This window comes from Apteryx mantelli, chromosome 10 (assembly GCF_036417845.1).
Source record: "Apteryx mantelli isolate bAptMan1 chromosome 10, bAptMan1.hap1, whole genome shotgun sequence".
In the NCBI taxonomy this organism is placed as follows: Eukaryota; Metazoa; Chordata; class Aves; order Apterygiformes; family Apterygidae; genus Apteryx; species Apteryx mantelli.
The window spans coordinates 23,342,168-23,360,429 of NC_089987.1; the positions used below are offsets into that span (position 1 = coordinate 23,342,168).

At 48.8% G+C, this 18,262-nt stretch overlaps 1 protein-coding gene across 3 annotated transcripts; it reads right to left on the reverse strand.

Annotated features, from left to right (window-relative positions):
- Nucleotides 1–11,070: 11,070 nt before the first annotated feature.
- GINS3 (GINS complex subunit 3) lies at nucleotides 11,071–17,564 on the reverse strand. Of its 3 annotated transcripts, XR_010885307.1 has the most exons (4): nucleotides 17,226–17,561; nucleotides 15,889–16,122; nucleotides 12,678–13,209; nucleotides 11,071–11,084 (listed from the first exon to the last, which is right to left on the reverse strand). XR_010885307.1 is itself a non-coding variant. In XM_067302725.1 (3 exons), exons 1-3 carry the CDS (start codon nucleotides 17,403–17,405, stop codon nucleotides 12,979–12,981), a joined length of 603 nt encoding a protein of 200 aa, XP_067158826.1. In that variant the 5' UTR covers nucleotides 17,406–17,564; the 3' UTR covers nucleotides 11,208–12,978. The 3 variants fall into 3 exon arrangements, 2 of the variants coding, with proteins under 2 accessions (XP_067158826.1, XP_067158825.1); XM_067302725.1 differs by lacking the exon at nucleotides 11,071–11,084 and having other exon boundaries at nucleotides 11,208–13,167; nucleotides 17,226–17,564; XM_067302724.1 differs by lacking the exon at nucleotides 11,071–11,084 and having other exon boundaries at nucleotides 11,208–13,209.
- Nucleotides 17,565–18,262: the final 698 nt, after the last annotated feature.

Consider the following 18,262-nt stretch of genomic DNA (forward strand, 5'->3'; position numbering starts at 1 on the left):
GCATCAGCTTCCCTGCCTGGGGCTCTGGGCAAGGAGGAGGATGCAGTGGGGCAGAGCGGCACAAGTGGGAACGGCCACCAGCCCAGCCAGTCCTTGCCCAGGCAGGAGCAGGCATCCCCGAGGCTCTGCCCCTGACCTTCTCCTTGACCGTTGGCCAATCAATCCCTCTAGCTCTGGGGGGATCCATCATTCCTAATTATTTCATCCTGCTCCTCGCTAATGCACTCTCTTGTCACTCTGCATTTAGGCCGTGGACCTGGCAGGTCCCAGGAACGGAAGCAAGAGCAGGCCAAAGGCACCATCACTCAGCTGTCCCAGGACAGGGGGTTAACCCTTAGCTCCACCACTTCGCAACACAACCCTGAGCAAGCCCTCCCTACTGCAGAGGCAGGCCTCCAGCCATTCCCCCCAAGGCTCGTGGCTCGGTGGAAGACTGTAAACCTTCCTTTCCTAGCTCTCAAACTGTTTGGAAAACCACATTCAGTAGGATTGAGGGCCTGAGCCAGGACTTTGGAGCTTTTAAGCAAGGTCCACCAGCGTGTCTTCCTGATCCCCATTGCCAGCCTGCAAATCCAGCCCCTCCGGGCATCAAGGCTGCTGCAGGACTCCAAGTGGGGGCACCCCTGCCCTTGCAGCCTCTGACATGCCTGCCCTTGATGGATTTTCAGCAGCTTCTGGTTAAGAGCACTAGCCAAGCCTGCCCCCTCTCCCTTTCCCCCGAGCTTCCATCCTGCTGAACACTGGTCTCCAATGCCGCTATCTCCAACAGCCAGACCCACCATGGGGCTGAGGCCCTGTCGTTGGAGCAGGGAAACCTCCGTCTCTCTGGACTTCAGCAGTGGGGGCTTCCTCAGCCTTAAACCCACAGCCATGTGCTGAAAAGCCCTGGAAAGATTTGGTTTCACCCATGGGTACCAAATGCCCCTTTGAACCCATTTCTCTGATTTCCACCTCTTCCTGCAGCGGGGTGTTGCACAGTGTGAATAAACCCATCCTTGACATTGTTGTTCCCCAGCAGCATGACTGCAGAGCCTCTTCTTCTGCCAGACACCCCGAGTGAGGCCCAGGGAGCAGGCCAGCGCTGGCCTGGGCTCAGCAGATGCTCAACCTCCTTAAGCAGGGGGTTAGTGCATCGCTAGCCCCGAGGGCTGTGCATGGGGTGGAGGGGGGATTTAAGAGCAAAACTATCCCTGAACAACAAAAAAGGCCAAACCCGTTCATCCTGCCTTCCCGCACAGCCTGCTTACAGCCCATCTGTGGCAAACCAGCAGCTGCCGGAGCTCAGCCCCATGTCCTGGGATGGACGGAAAGGGAGGCTCTGGCCCAGCCTGGCGCTGACCTTCGTTGTGAATCCAGTCACATGCACCCCATCGATAACTAAATGCAAGATAACAAAATGAGCTGTCACAGCCAGTTAACACACTGGGCTTAATCAGCTTGCGGGCTTTCAGGATGGAGGTGAGGGCCCAGCTCCAGGCCAGAGGGACTGGGGAGAGGCAGGGCGAGGGATCTGGCGCATCGCAGCCATCCCCACCCGCTGGGCTCCCGGGGCCAAAGTCAAACCCAGCTGGGAGCCAAGAGCTCTGGGAGGACAAGGCTGAATGATGCAGGCGAGCAGGAGGCCAATGCTGATCCTTCAGCACCTCCCACGCTCTGTCGCAGAGGGCAGGCTGCTCTTGGAGGTTGCCATTCCCAGCTGTCCGACTTAGGACCAGCTCTGGTTTTGTGTTCACATGCTGGAGAACCCCCTAAGTGCTCCCTAGTGTCCATACAGCAGTGGATGCCAGCGTGGATCCACGTGTCATCCCCACCTCCATCACGCTGCTTCCCCATACACAAAGTGTGTGTAGGGATTGATACCATTTCTGGCAGCAGACTGGCATCCGTAGGGTCCCGCAGGCGCCAGAGCACAGTGAGACACCAGGATCGCCTTTCTTCTCCGCTCTGCTCCTTGCCTGGCAGGCAGGAAATGCCAGGAGGCTGCCCAGTGTGCTGGGGTCAGCGGTGTTACCACACTATCTGCAAGAGCTGCTTGTGGTGTGAGCTGTACCCAGGTCCTGCTACCTCCCTGCAAAGACAGAACTGCTGTCCTCCGAGCGGAAAGGATCAGACTGGCCTGTCCTCATGGCTCCCCTCTTCCTAGCCCTCTCCCAAAAACACAGGGCCCCAAGCAAACAGCTAGCCAGCTTGTTTCTCAGGCCAACATTGCCAGCATGTAGACGGAGTGTGGGACCATCACACTTGTGTCAAGACATCCGAAGTCCAACCAGAGCCAGCAGAGAGGGATCAGCAGTTCTGGCCCAAGTCGGGACACCTCGTGCAGGGCTCCAACCTGAGGCAGACCCATTCATTAGGAGAGCAGCCAGCTACTACAGGCAAACCTGAAAGGGCTCCACTCAAAGCCAGGAGGGATCTGAGCGTCCGTAGCTGAGCGCCTCTCAATTAATTAGCAGCCTGCTGATTCTATGATTGAGGCGATTGCTAAGGAGATTAAATCGGTCTCTGCCATGAAGCAGATGCTGTTCCCAAGGACTGATTTAAAGTGATTTCTTTTTCCCTGTATCATCCTGTGTCTTGCTGACTCAGGCAAAGCCCTTGGTCTCTGGGAGCAGCCTTGCCAGCCGGGATTTATGGAAGGCTCGGGAGGTGAGGATGGGATCGCTTCACAGAGATACGCAGGAGTTAAATGTCACTGCATGCTCAGGGCTGCACAGGCATGGCCACAGCCCACATCAGGAGGATGTTGGTGTAAATTGGGAGCAGTGCCAGTCACTGGAGCACAGCTGAGACCCAGGCCTGGCTGGCCCCCAGTCCAGGGAGGTGATAATCTGTTAGCCTCGCTCTGCATGTGTCAGCAGAGGACGGACGCACACCCAGGCAGCTAGGGCAGTATTTGTGCACAGGAAAGCCCAATTTGGAAAGGCAAAATCACAGCTCAGACTCCAGGCAGTGCTTGGTAACTCCACAGCAACTGCAATAAACCCAGCCGGCTTGGCACAAAGCTGGAGCAACTCCATTGGTTTCACTGGGGTAAATCCAGATGAGCGACTACAGTCTTGCTTAGAAAAACATGGGTTGGGTTTGGCTCTGCTCTGCTCCACCAGGGCTCCTCAGATCTCTGCAAGCAAAAAAGAGCTTTGCTCGCATCCGGCAGGGACTTTTCTTGAAAGCCTTTGCAAAGGATGTGACAAGGATGCAGGAATGGCTACAGTTCCTCCTCTGATTTGTAGCTTGGCCTGGCTTCAAAGCCGAAGCAGTCACTAAAAACTGCATTTTGCAGCCGGAGAAGGCAGGCTTTGGACAGGCACTCCGTTAATGATCACCAAAGCCTGGGCACGGCTCCCCCACTGCAAGCGAGTCTCTGTTTCCTGACCCTAGCCACAGAGCTGCCTCGCCCCTGCGAAAGGGGCCATTGAGAGCCCCAGGGGCAAGGAAAACACCAGGGAAAGGAAATGAAGCCTGCGTCCTGGCAGCAAGACACATCTGCCATCACAAGGGCCCCCATGGACTCCAGCGGGGATCAGGACCATGTGGCAGTGCTCAGGCAGGGCCCTGCTCCCAGCTGATCTGTGGTTTGGGCCAGTCGCTCCATCTCCCAGCTCTCTGCTTCCTCCTCTATCTGAGCAGCCCGTTCAACCAACAGCTTCTTGGAGGCACAGGCTGTCTCATGGTGCACACCAAAGCAGCTCTGATCTCAGGGGAAGACTGAAGACTGGTTTGGCTAGGGGGATGCTCACAGTGACCCTTTCATTTGAACCAACATTAACATCTCACCGAAGGAGCAGAGGCACACAGGAATCTGCAGCTTTTTTATGGACTTGAAAACAACCATTTGGGGGTTGTTTTGATGGTGGGTTTACTTCTTTATCTGCCCTACTGTTTCTTCCAGCATGCATTGCTGCCAAGTTCAAGTGCTATGGGCCTAATTTGAAGCTCTTGGTAAGCCCCAGGGGAGCCTTTCAGTTGACACCGGTGGATTTTGGCTTAGGCCCTCTAACACATACGCCAAAGTGCAGGCAGCTGGGTGATACGTCATGCACAGCCTGCATCCAGTTGTGGGTTTGGTCACCTGCGTGCTGAAAAGGGCACAGCCCAGATTTCTCTTGCCCACCTGCAAGCTCACCCCAGACCTACGAAGAACCGAGGTGAAGTCACTGGAAAGGGGAGGGCAAGTGTGACGTGGGACCAGCCACGTCATGGGCAGCGGGAGGGAGAACCGTAATACTTGAAGCAGTCTTTAAGGTGTCAGGAGCAGAAACAGAGGAAGGCCAGAAAGAAGTGGGTGAGACTCTGAGCTGCAGTGGGCCCCACATCACTCTGTAAGCACTTCGAATCAAACGTTGCCCAGGTTGGACGGCCAGTCTTACCTTTCTGCTGGATCAATACTTGTGACTATCGTAATATATGAAATGGCTATCACACAGAGACACAGGTCTTGTTGTTCATAGTCCCTCTGGAGCTACAGCCACACCAGAAGAGCTCCAGGTTCTCACCTACACTGTTGGAGGTTAAGGACTCTACAATCAGTAGAATGTCATTGATGCAAGAAAGCTATACTGATTTCTGTCATCACGGGACTATGTTGTTGTGTGCTCATCTCCTTGTTCCCCTGCTGCTCTAACCCCTGAGAAAAGAAGCCACACTGCAGTCTTAAGCATTTGGCAATTTCTTGGTCTGAAGTCAGGGAAAAGCCTTATTTGTCCAGCTGAGACCTCCTGTTTGTGAGAGTTATTCGGTAAGCCGTTTTTCTGTCATATTTTCCATGTGCTTCTGCTTTACCAGTGGAACATCCCAGAGCCCTTGAGGGACCAGCAGAACAGCTGGAGACAGGCCTTGCCTTATAAGCCACACAAGCTGAGAGCACAAGCTGGACTTTTACAATTTCCATTTGCTTTTTGCCACTGTATTTTTAATCACAGCGTCAGGACAGAGACAGAACAGCACCATCCTGGCTCTCAGGAGACATTTCCTTACCACTGCCTGTTTCTAGGCACAGAGAAATCTGAAGGAGATAAGGGAGGATTACCTTTAGGGCTGCAGTTTCTCAAGCTCATCTTCCTCGTCTCCTCCATCAGCACGATGCACTGCTTCCTCCGAGAAGCTGAACCTGAAATTGGGCATCCAGACGTATGCATGACCAGAGAGCAGTCTGAGGTGGCAAGGTGCACTGTATTCTGCAAACTGCATCTATGGAAGGGACACGCTTCTCCCACCCCAAATCCTGCTCAGTCTAGGTGAAGCCCAGGCCTTGCCTGGGGCCCAGCATCTAGAAGAAAGGCAATTTCTGTCCTAGAACACATGCAATTTCTGCCTTGCCACCGGGTAGCTAGAAAACCTGATGGAAATATGTTTCCCCCAAGGTGTGGGGGAGCATCTGGGAAGAGCTGGAGCTACATGGTTTCACGGAGGCTAACGAAAGGCGAAAGACCACAGTGTGTCCTGCCAATCCAGATAGAAAGATTACTAAGGCCGCTGGCACTGCCTGGAAGCCTGCCATTAGAAATAACTCTTCAAAAATAGAAGCGTGCTAATCTCAGGAACCTGCTGGTATTGTCAATGACATTAATGAAGTGTTTCAAAAACCAGAACAAATGCCTTGGCTTTTGGGGGTTGTGCCGCCCCTTGTAATTTTCCACAACTGAAGAGGGGTCTGGCGGCTGCGGCGCTTGCTGCTCTTTGTGCCACTCTTCTTGCAAGGAGCCCACTCAAAAACAGCAGCACAGGGCTGGCTTGGCTGGACTCCAGGCGAGCTCAGGACCTGTGCAGAAAGTGGGCATAGAGCCTGGCAAGCCCTCAGCACTATCGTAATACATGAAATGGCTATCACACAAAGACACAGGTCTTGTTTTTCATAGTCCCTCTGGAGCTACAGCCACACCAGAAGAGCTCCAGGTTCTCACCTACACTGCTGGAGGTTAAGGACCCTACAATCAGCACAGTGTCATTGATACAAGAAAGCTATACTGACTTCTGTCATCACAGGACTATGTTGTTGTGTGCTCATCTCCTTGTTCCCCTGCTGCTCTAACCCTGAGAAAAGAATCAGGCTCCCAGGAGCAATTTCCTCTACAAAGCAAAACCGGATAAGTAATGAAAACAGCACCTGGGAAAGGTGGACATTCACTGTCTTCAAGCCTTCTTGTCTCAAGCTCCTCTGTGCTCTTTTCTACTCCCTGAGATGCCTCTCCAGTTCCTGCCTCCTCTTCCTCTCCTTTACCTTCCTACACTTCTCCAGGTCTCTTCACATCAGAGTCTTTGTTTCAGACAAACCATTCAATGATGCAAAGGCCAGAAGCAGCCTTGCAGTTTGGTTATGCAGATGTTACAGTCAGATGCGATGGTAAAGGGAGGACACTTCAAGACTCCTTCAAACGAGGGGGTACCACAGTGAATGCTGACCTACCCCTCTCGAGGGCCTCTAGATATCCTCCCTCTCCTTGCCTGCTGGGCTTCCCATTATCTCCTCCCTACTCATCTCCTTCACTGAGCAAACCCAAAGAGACTGCTGTGGCTGCCACCATCAGCCTCACTCCTGTATGGCCGGCTGCCTTCCTATGCATGCTGCTCCCATGGCCAAGTGCTTTCCAGCGTTGCTGTGGGTAGCAGCCTCTTTAAAGCTGCTTTTCTTGCTCCTTAGCAGCTAGGAGAGCTCCCTGCAGCAACGGGTGGGGAGAAGAGCGCAGATGCAACCTTAGTTGTTTTCCTTTTCTCTGGTTGTTCCTACAAATCCCCAAGGATAGCCATGAAGATAAATTACAGAAAGGGGAAGAGCCACACACAGAACCCAGCTCCTTCCACCAGGGCCAGGGATGAGAGGACAGCAGAACTTACACCCACTGGTGGATAATATTTCCTGTTTCTGGATGGCAAGTGTTGAGGCTGGTGGGGAGGAGGGACAGACAGAGAATAGACGTGCCACCAGCCTGCTGGTCTTTGCCCTTGCTGATCTCTGTGATTCACAGACTTTAAACACACACACTCATCCCAACTCCATTGCTCAGGCTTTGAAATTGGGGGCTAAGCAAATAGCACTTCGTGAAGGAGAAGGCAGTAGAAGTCAGGGCTCCTGCATTCTGCATCCCGCTCCTCCCTGACCCACTGCAGGATCCCTTAGGACACAGACTCACTTGAGCAATGATGAGGTGAGTCTCATACTCACTCAGGTAGTACTCAACATACTGTCTCCTGAGCATACTCAAATCTACTCAAGTGGCACACCAAAGTGTCTTTCCATCTTTGCCTTTGCCTGCAACTCTTTGTTGGCAGCACCACTTCCCTCCGTACGTGGCAAACAATAATACTTCTTTTTCAGTGTCTATGCCAAGCATGACACCCACACTTGTTTACTCAAATCTAGGACAACGTAGCACAACCTAAACTCTGTTTTGGGTCTTCCTTGACTTGCGTTTCCCCCTTTCATATGCAATAGCAAGTCACTTACTTAGACACCAAGTTTGATCTCAAAGGCAGAAAAACACCACCAGGGATCTCTCCATGTAAAACTTAAGCAGTTATGGTAGGACTCACACAAAAACAATGTCTTAAGCTCAGCGCCCCCTCTCCTGGCTGTTAACATGCAGTGCACGCATGGACCCTCCCCGGCCACGGCCTTCTTGGGGTCATCGTTTCAAAATCCCCCAGGAACTACTGAGAAAACCCAACATGTGCATTTTAACCAGCAGCAAAGAGGCTACTGCAGACTGGCACAGAAAGAGCAACGCGGTGTCTCTGAAGCTGGATAACACCAGCAGTGTATAAATCTCCAACCTGACTGGTCTGCCCAACTCAGGCTGAGATGATGATATTGTTTGGGCAGAGAACGCAAACTATGTGAAGCTTTCTCCTTTCAATTTCATCGACCCTGATTCATTGCAAATTTATCTTAGCACTGAAGGGATTGGATATATTTGTGCACATAGAGTCAGAGAGCACAACAAACTAGCTAAAAACTCAATACAATAGTTAGAAGATTAGGATTAGTAGAAGATTAGGTTTAGTTTCAGAACAAAGAATTGTTTCTCCTTCTGCAACAACCTACACCACTGAGGCAGAAGATACATCCTAAGGCAAGTCCACAGAAGGTCTTCAGCCAGGAGACACTTTCAAGGGAAGCCCAAACTGGCACAGCTTCTTTCAAAAGCAGAATCTGCTCGCCACAGACTTAAATCAAATTGTCTGGTCAACGTAAAACACAGAAAAGGACTCCCACTAGAGATCAGTTTCCAAAGCCAGTCTTGCAAAACAGAAACATCAGACACAAGTTGCAAGCGCAGGTAGGCCTCCCCCATTTCTCACTTGTATGACATGATGAAACCACCACAATCTGTTACCCTTGCATCAATTTTGTGCAATCAATCCCACTGAAGATGCTGCTCAGCATTTTAGTGCTCAGGCTGCTATCAACTCCAGTGAAAGCACTTCTGATCAGGTAACATCAGGGAAAGAGAGCAGAAGTGCATGCTCAGTTCTGCATGCCAGGCCACTCTCCTGCAGGGCCAACAGGCTATTCAGGTAGGATAGACTGGGAAAAGTGCTTATACTTAAAGTTATCAGATATAGGGCAGCTCTGAAGAAGCTTGGCAGTAAGGCTTTAATAGGAATGATCAAGGAAACTGGAGTGATTTCTGAAAAGGGGAATCTTTTAGATGCTCTGTCGAGTACTTACCAAGTAAGGATCTGAGCCTCAGCAGATGCAGCAGAGCTGTGAAAATCTGGCTAGCAGATTTATTGCAACAAAATCAGACACTGCCTATCATCCAGAGGACAAAATACACTCTAATAAGGTACTGTTATCTTCATTTGTCTGAAAAGGAAACTGAGGCAAGAAACAGCCATGTGACTTGCCTTCTGCCAAGCAGAGAGACAGTGCTAGAACTAAAATGAAGCCACGATCTCCTGAACCATGTGCTAGGCTACCAGACAATGTGTTTTATAAAAAGCACGTGTTCGGGGACAGAAGAAGCTCTATGTAAAGAAAGCATTCACCACTGTCTCTCTTTTGGATTATGTCAGATCTCCGTTGTGCAACTGGCTCAATTAAAACTTTGAAGGTAGGTCTTGTAATAGCTGGTCACCAAAAAATGGCTAGAAAAACCACTGATCAAGATCAGAGAGGCTTGTGCTCCTAACTCAGGTGCCATTGCTTCCCTGATAAAAATAGTATGCACTGTTAAAGTATGTCAGTTCTCAAAACATCTCTTGCTGCTGCTTCTCCTGGTTGCTGTTCCTTCATCTAATTTGGTACTTATGGATCTCTGATACAGAAATCGGAACAACACCTATTGCTTTCAGTCCGGCAGAAGCAACCAGTAGTTTCTTTCTGCCAACCAAAAAAATCAATCAAGGCCAGAGGACAAACCGAGGCATCGTTTAGGGCAAAGGAAGAAACACGCATGTTTTATAAAAGGATAATTTAAATAGGTGAGAAAGTTTGTGCGTGCTCTTTGCAAAGCTATTGGTATTTAACTGGGGAGCATAGCTCCATGACTGCTCATTTGCATGACAAAAATACAGAGAAGGGATAAATAACAGCTTTAAGAGAAGCTAATCTGAAACACAGGCGAGGAAACAGTTTTTCAGTTTCACTAATCATTCTGACAGGGATTCACTGCCAGAAAGAGCGACCCTCCTTTCTGCTGTGTCAGTAAATAAACAACTCTTAACTTTGTTCATCAAACATTATGGTCAGGCATGGGAACTGATCATCTAGGGAGGCTGGGGGGTCTCCAATGAAGGAGGTTTTTAAAGGCCTGGTTAGACAAGCATCACCCCGAGATGAGTTAGGCAGAGCTAATGCTTGCTTTAGAGAAAGGAATGGGCTGTAGGTCAGCCCATAGCTCTCTTGGGAAACAGGCCATTCAAACCCAAACATTCTCATGTAAACACACAACTAATCAGCACCGCAAATTTTGCTAAATTTTGATTTGAGTGTAATGAAAACCACCGTGGCAATACTGTAAAAAAAAAATTGTCTGCAGAATGGTTTTTTTTCATAAACGTCAATAGTCCTTCAGTTTAAAAGCTGAGGGTCACTGGGAGCAATGACTCTTAAAAGTCCCTTTCAGACCTCTTTTGTACAGTTCTGTAATGAGGATTTATTGTGCCATTTTGAAAATATGCAAGTCCAAACTCCTCTGACTTATAGCTTGCTGCTGTGCAACCATAAAGGACAGTTTGTGCTCATAAAAATTACAGAGCAGGCTTTTGTTAGTTATCTTAAAAGGCTTCTCAGCGGCAGTGGGTGTCTGGAGCAACAATGAAGTATTTCTGGATAGAATAAAGCATTTCAGCCAGCTATGGAAAAAAAAAAAAATCTCCTAACCAAATACTGTAATTTAAAAATCACAGGATTGAATTTTTAAGGGTCCTACAGGTGTTTTTTCTACTAAACACTCAGGTTTACTAAAAGTGATAGTGACTACTTACAAAAAGCCAGTCCTGCAGGGACATTGAGGACTACTATCACAGAAAAAGGATTATTTCTCCTCACTCTGAAACTGGCTGTACAAAATGCTGGCAAACGTGCATTGCCTGCTTGGATTTTGCTCCCAGCAGCAGAGAAGAAAAAAATATTCTTAAAAATGTAGGAAAATGAGCTTGGATGCAAAAATCAGTCAGGAAATTGAGGAACTAGTGATTCAGGTTTTTATAAACCAACTAGATTCCAAAGCCACTTTCTCATTAAAATAATCCTTCCAAATCTAAAATGCTTTTCATTGAAGATGGACTTAAACTTACTTTCCTTGCAGCTCGAGCACAGCTTTGACGCGTGACTTAAGACACTACGCTGCAGCACTTGAAGCAGCAAAGTACAAACACAGAGACAGACAATTCCTGTCCGCTACCCGTTGCTATGCCATAAACTAGGTTAAAATTCCAAAGTCGGGGTAACATGGAATCATCTCCAGCCATCTCCTGTTTCATAAAGATGTGTATTTACAAAATCAATAGCTTATGTCAGGTTGGCACACTGGATGTCATCTCCCACAACTTGAGCAAACTGCTACTACCCACATGGGATAAGTCAGGCAGGAACTACCTCTGTGCTCACGTGACCGTGTGCATTTAGCTCCCAAACGCGTTACCTAAAAGAGAAGAGGAATTATATAAACACGACCGCATTATCCCTCACGGCCACCGCTCTGCAGAGGCCTGCACTTTCCTATCCATGACAATTTTTCTGCTGCAGGGAAACTACCAACAGACAATTTACATGAAGAACTTCCCCTTACAAAATATTTATTCACATAGAAATCCAGAAATGGAAAAATACACAAACACTTCATGGAAATGCATAGGCTATTATTACGTGCCATTAAGTCATTAAGCACAGCAGCATTTGATCTTGCACATACTGGAAAAGCTTCGTCAGGCACAACTTCCAGTCTCCTGTGGCAGGCCGGCCGGCCCTGTGCTTCTCGGGCAGAGATGCCAAGATACTTTTGGATCCAGAGGCAGAGCTTTCACTCCTCTTGTCCAAGGAATGGCCATGTGCCCTTTGCACTTGAGGTCCTTTACCCAGTTTGACATATCTGATATCCAAGTACATCCACAATTGTAATAACAGCTCCTACAACATTTGGATCTTGATGTACAAAACCCTGAATGTTTTGTTTCACATCCGCTCCCACCTCCCAATGATTCCCAAAGAGGAGGGAGTACTCGGTACCACTATGATCCAGCGCCTTCTCCAAGTTATTCCTCAAGGGCCACCTTCTACAGATGTCTAGAAACACCCCTAAAATGTCTAATATTTACTTCCAAAGGATGACCGTTCTGTTGACCTCAGGAATTGCTTCCTACAGAGGGAAGCATGTGTTTTCTGTCTCCCATTTATCCAATGGGATTTACACAAAATCTAGATTTAAGGACAGCTACATCTATATAGGATAATAATTACTGTGCTGTTTAGCAAGTCCCAATTCCAGTTGTTCCCATTGGCAAAAATGACATTTACTAGGACGTTTTACTGATGGATCAGAAGGAAGGAAACTTAATTCATTTGCTCTTTCTCTTATTAGCCAAATTTAGTAATCAGAATTTCTCAAGGGAAAACAGATGGCTCGGCTCAGGCAAATAACGGGGGACAGTTTCCATTAAAGTTGCCTCTTTTGATCCAGCCCAGACTGACACATTGTTACTTTCTGACGGCTCCTCTGTAAAAAGAGCAGAGCGGTTCAACACAGGCCCCATTGTAGAGTTGTCTCCATCACAAAAGCTGCCCGCATCAGATGAGAACATCCCCGGCTACACAGAATCAAGGCAGCCTGATGGGGCAGGCAAAAGGGAGGCAGAGAACAAGGCAGCATTTGAGACCTGCACGGCAGCTTCAGTTGTTGCCTGGATAAACAGAGGGTATTCTTCTCTGCACTAATACTGCATACAAAAGCCACCAAAAACCAACCAAACAAAAAAATCCCTCATGCCGAATGAGGAGTAGCTGCTACACCTCTATGTATCACGATATGAGAAAAAAAAAAAAAAAAAATCAGGGCAGTTTGTACCAGTTTTTTCACGTCACTGGGGTTCCCCAAAGAATGGGGAAGATGGAATAGCAGTTTCCAGGAGGCTGGAATGCAAATGGCAAGATGAAATATAAGGAATTACCCTTCCCCCCCTCCCCCATACAGATCTGGTACTGTAAGTATCAATTTGGAAGAATAATAAATATTAATTACCCTTTCAGAAAAGCCTCTCATATCCTTTCAGCCATGGAGGAAACACAAGAACTGCAAATCCTCAGGAGTGGTATGAGTAAGCCGTAAAGCTATCCTGTGATGCAATCTATTATTTTTTTATACACTTGCCATCTGCCTTTAAAGTTTGCACTTATCTAATCCAAAGATGTTATGGAAAAAAATTCCCATTAATGGACAAGGAGTCTGGCCTTTCCCAAAGCTGATTCATCTTTCTTTTCTGTGCCAGACAGACTGTAGATCTCTCAGTGTCCCCTGCTGCAGCTTCAAGTTCCTCAGGCTTTCAACCATCCATATCCGTGAACTTTCTCTTCCCATAATTCTGGACCAGACTGGAAGCTGTGATTTGGGAAGCCTGTCCTTTCTCCCAGCACTGAAAGTCATTCAACCCTTTCTGGCCAGCTCGAAATAAGGCTCGCTCCAATTCATCCAGTCGGGCCACCAGCGCCGATGTGTCTTCGTTGTAGGCATTCTGAGAGGAGTCCATAATACGACGAAAACGGTTAATAAATGTCTAAAGAAGATAAGCAGAATTACTGACAGATAACACAAAGGCTTTTCCAGTTCAGGTGCTAGAGACCTGAGCTTTTGAGACCAAAAAGCCAAAGATATAGGCGTTGACCCATCTGTTCACAACTAGGCAAAGTCCCGTCAATGGCTAGCAAGGCTGTTTGTTCGTAGCGCCCATAAACCCTGGACGCAAAGGCAAACCATTTCCTGCTCGAGTTACAACCTATTCCATCTCGCTTCACAAGCGATTATTGGCGTTAGAAAGAGTTGCAAGCATCTCACGCGACGGCAGTTACTATATGAACACACGAGCTGCAACTTATGAACCGCCTGGAAGTTAAGCCAAAATTGCCACTGTAAAGAATTCAGTATGCTGATAAAACCTTAACCAGGAAGCAAATTTTTAAAACCAAATCTACAGCCATTTAATATATTAAAAAGCTAGCAACAAAGCTCATATTTAAAGATCTTATTCCCAAAAGCAAAGATAAGAAGGAAGAGAAACAAGAGTTAACACTCCCTGAAGAATTTTGCTTCATTATTTCAGGAAAAGTTTTAGAAACACCAGAATTGTAATAGTCTAGAGCTTTACTTCTTAGTTACAGCATACGTATTCTACAACTCTCATTTGGCTTTTTGAGTACTTCATAAACACTAAATAGTTATGCTTCATTCATGTGTTTTAATTCTAATTCCTAAATACTTGGGGTGGGGGGTAATTTTTTTTTCTTTTTTGTCTTAGTAAAGCAAAAGCACACCTTCATATCTTTTGTTTTTTTCTGTCAAAAACTGACCTGTGCTAAAGTGGCTCTTTTCCCAAGATGCACATTAGCAGAAAGCAGAAAGCCAAGGAAAGGTGCAGTCATCTTCTCAATGCAGAAAGCAAGCTTTCAATGGATAACTCCAAGAAAGCAGCAGTGCTTTAAAGCCTCTCTGCATCAGCCTTCATTTAAAGAAAAAAAAAAAAAAAAAAGCCAATAGCAATCATCCCAGACTACTTAGAAGGCTGGCTGAAGAAGTCTCAGAGCTGTTAGTGGTTATCTTTAAAAGCTCAAGGAGGACAGAAGAGATCATAGAAGTCCGGAAACAGGCAAAGATGGTATCTATCTTTTAAAAGAGAAAGGGGAGATGGGGAGGGAGGAAGGAAGAGCCAGGGAATTATATATCCATCAGCTTAATATCAATTCCTGGAAACATACTGGAACAATTAAACTATACATAAAATTCTGGTAGAGAATAAAGAGAAGAATGACAGCCAACCTGAATTTGTCAAGAACAAACTTCTATAGACCAACCTAATTTCCCATTATGGCAGGATATTGAGCCTTACAAAGAGGGGAAAAGCAGCAGAAAGATGCCTGTCATGAAGCATTTTCGTAAGATGTAGCTAAACCACTCTTTAGCTGAAAATATAAGGTGGGTAAAGACATTTATCAGTAACTCTTATCAGGAAGGGAAAATATATTGAGTGGGGTTCTACAAGGTTCTACTGAAACCCAGTACTATTTGATATTTTCATTAATGAGCTTAGGAACGGGATAGAAATTATGCTTATTAAGTTTGCAAACAACATGAGGGAGGAGGAGGAGGAGGAGTGACTGCAAGCATGCTGGGGATAGAACTATAATTCACAATTATCCTGACAAATTAAAGATACGGTCTGAAAACAACAGGATGCACTTCGTCTGGGACTAGCGCAAGGTTTTACATTAAGGCAGAAATAACTAACTGTGCAAATTCAGGATGAAGAATGATGGTCTGGGTACACAATCTGTACCGTTTTAGTGTGGACCACAAACTGAATGTGCATCAATGTCAAGCTATTACGAAAAACAAGAATGCTACAGCAGCATGAACAAACTGCAGCATGGCCTAGCAAATTCACAAAGTAATCTTTTTTTGTTTTCATCAGCACAAGGCAAGACCGAAGCAGGAGAATATATGCTGTTCAGGGCATTGCACTTCAAAGCAGATGCAGATCAACTGGAAAGACTCCAGGAGGGCACAATAAGGACAAGCAGGGGCTAGAAAGCATGACCCACAATGAGATACCGAATGAACTGGGACCATTTGTTCCAGCATAGATTGGGAACACACTCAACAGTGTTCAAACACATAAAAGCCTACTGCAGGAAGGAAGAGAATAATCTGCTCACTGTGTTTACTTCGGATGGAACAAATAGAACAGAGCTTATATTGGGGCAAAGGAGATTTAGTTTAGACAATAAAGGAAGCCTTCAAAGATCAGGATAGCGAAGCACTGAAACAACATTGCCCAGGGAGGTTGTGAAGTCTCCCATCATTAGAGAGCTTTAAAAACAGGTTAGATAAATAAAAGTAATACAGGGTGAATTCATTCTACCTTGCAGCAGTGGCACTGACTAAATAATCTTACATCTTCTCCAGTCCTGTTTTATTGAACTTTTATGAAATACCGTATTTACAGTAGAAAATTTCAAGCTAAAACTCCACTCCTGAATGCATGCTTGGGGCTTCCATTGACTGCACCAGGCTCTGTAGTTGACAAAAAGGATCATATAGCTTGATTTAGAAATCCTCGCTTAAGCCAAAAGTCACCTGAATTAAAACAGGATATTTTTCCTGGGTATTGCAGAGCAGCTGGGAACAAGAAAAAGATGGAAAAACATCAAATGAAATTCCAAGACTTGGTTCAACTACTTGCCTGCAAGATAGTCTGAGCTATCTCAGGATTCTCGGGATTGTCAAAGTTCAGGAGCTGGGAGCCAAATCCATAGTAGTATGGCCCCATTTTATGCAGATCAACCACATTGGCATCAGCACTGAACACTGTCCTCCAGGCCTCCTTGTAAATCTTTGGCAGTTCCATGGAAATTATTCTTCTCTTGCTGTCATGTAACCCTTTAGCAAGCCACAGAGGTATTTCCAGCTTTGATCCCTGCATGAATGTGACAGAAACAAAAGTTGTCCTCCCCAGGAAAACATGTATAAATCAACCCCAAAGACAGCGAGCTTTACATTAATAACGAAGAATCCCGTATTACAAAAAGTCAGTTCTGTTTACAAAAGTCTATTGTGGTTGAAATATAAAATAGATACACTTCAGAGGCATTAATTATTACTGCCAGACTCTGAAAGCATTCATTTTTTATTGGAGTGAACATCAGATTACGAAGCACAGGAAGAAAAAAGTGCAAAATGAGTAAAATAAAGATAAAACAGTACAAGGGAAGCTAAAACTGTAAATTTCTTTGCAGTACTCCCAAAAAACAGAGGCAAAAAAAAATTCACTTATGTGTAAATCTCCCAGCAAGACTACTCAAGAAAACAACTTGAAACTCTTTTCAGCACTAGGGCTCTAGATCAGTCCAGGGCCCCCACTTGGAGCCCACAACACATGGCAAGATGTATGCTGTGTCGGGGCAAACCCACGAGCTCTCTGAGCCCACACGGGAACAGCAACCATGCCCTACAGCTTGTAAACCGGGCGTACGAGCCGGGCAATGATTCCACTAGAGTTCAAAGCGAGAACGCTGAAAGGGAATCGACACTCCCTAGGGTTCTCGCCTCTTTGTAACATTTAGGGGAAACAAGACTTCAAAATGTTTTAAAGGCGAAGGAAAACGCCAGCCACGTAAATCGGCTCAGTGGCAGGCACTGCGCAGACACAGGACGTGCCATGCGGATGCTTTCTTCCTCTACAGCTTGTCCTCTGATTTCACCGAGCACCTCAAAGATCCCATGCTGCAACCAGAGCAGGGCACAGGCTTCTGTACCAAACCACACGCAGCCCAGGGCGCCAGACTACAAAGCCACCAGGGCCGATTCCTGGCCTAACGAGGGGCAGAGGGACGCCGGGGGAACCTGCTGCGGAGAGCTCCCGCCAGCAGCTCCACGCTGCGCCCTCCCCTGCCACAGCCCGCTAGGGCGGCGCCTACAGCTCCCAGCGCGCCCCGCGCCGCCGCACAGGTGCCCGCCCCGCCCGCGCCCCGCGGCGGCTGCTGGGAGCTGTAGTTCCCGCTGCCCTCGCCCGACGGGTACCTCAGGGATGGAGTCGCCCGAGTCGGCGCCGGCCCCTTGGCCCAGCGCGAAGGCCAGGCGGGGCAGGGCGCTCTCGGCGCGGCCCGGCAGCTTCTCCTGCGACATGAGGATGTCGTCCAGCGACAGGAAGTTCTCCTCGGGGCCCAGCCCCGGGCCCACGGGGAAATACGCCTCGGACATGGCGGCACGAGCGGGCGCCGGAGCGGCTCCGGCGGCTCCGGCCGCGGCGCGCGAACTCCCCTCGCGGCTCCCGCTCACCCAGGCAGGCCCTATCAGCTGCGGCCAGACAACGCGCCCCCGCGCATGCGTCCTGGGGACTCCCGCCCATGGGCCTCAGCAGGCGGGAGCAATCGATTGACGACCGCAGGATGGGCACCGATAGTTGCCGCCGAGCTGTAGCGGCGGTGCCGCACGTCCCCGTCCCCGTCCCCGTCCCCATCCCCGTCCCCCCGCACCGGGAGAACTCAAAGCAGGGTGTTCTCCCCGCCCCGCCCAGCGCTGCCGCGCGCCCCTCGCGCCGGGACGCCTGCAGGGGTCGGGGGAGGTGCGGGCTCCGAACGCGGGCGGCGGGGCGGGGCGGCCGGTAACTGCCGGCGAGACGTTGGGCGACGGGAGGCGGAGCATGTGAGGGCGGGGGCTCCCGGGGAGTAACGGAGGGACAGCCGGGCCCTCCGCGGCTCCGCCCCGCCCCCTCGGGCACAGACCCGCCCCCTGCCCCTCTCTCGTGGGCACAGCCCGGCCCCCTAGCCATAGCCCCGCCCCCAGTCACCTCACGGCCATAGCCGCGCCCCTTCAGCCATGGCCACGCCCCCTCACTGGCACAGCCCCGCCCTCAGTCCCTCTCTCATGGGCACAGCCCGGCCTCCTGACGCATGGCCCCGCCCCCAGGCCCCCTCACGGCCATAGCTCACAGGCGCAGCCCTGCCCCTAGACTGCTCCCTCAGAGACACAGCCCCGCCCCCTCGGGCACGCCCCATCTCCACAGCCCTCCCAACAGCACAGACCCCGCCCCCAAAGGGCATGGCCCCGCCCAGACA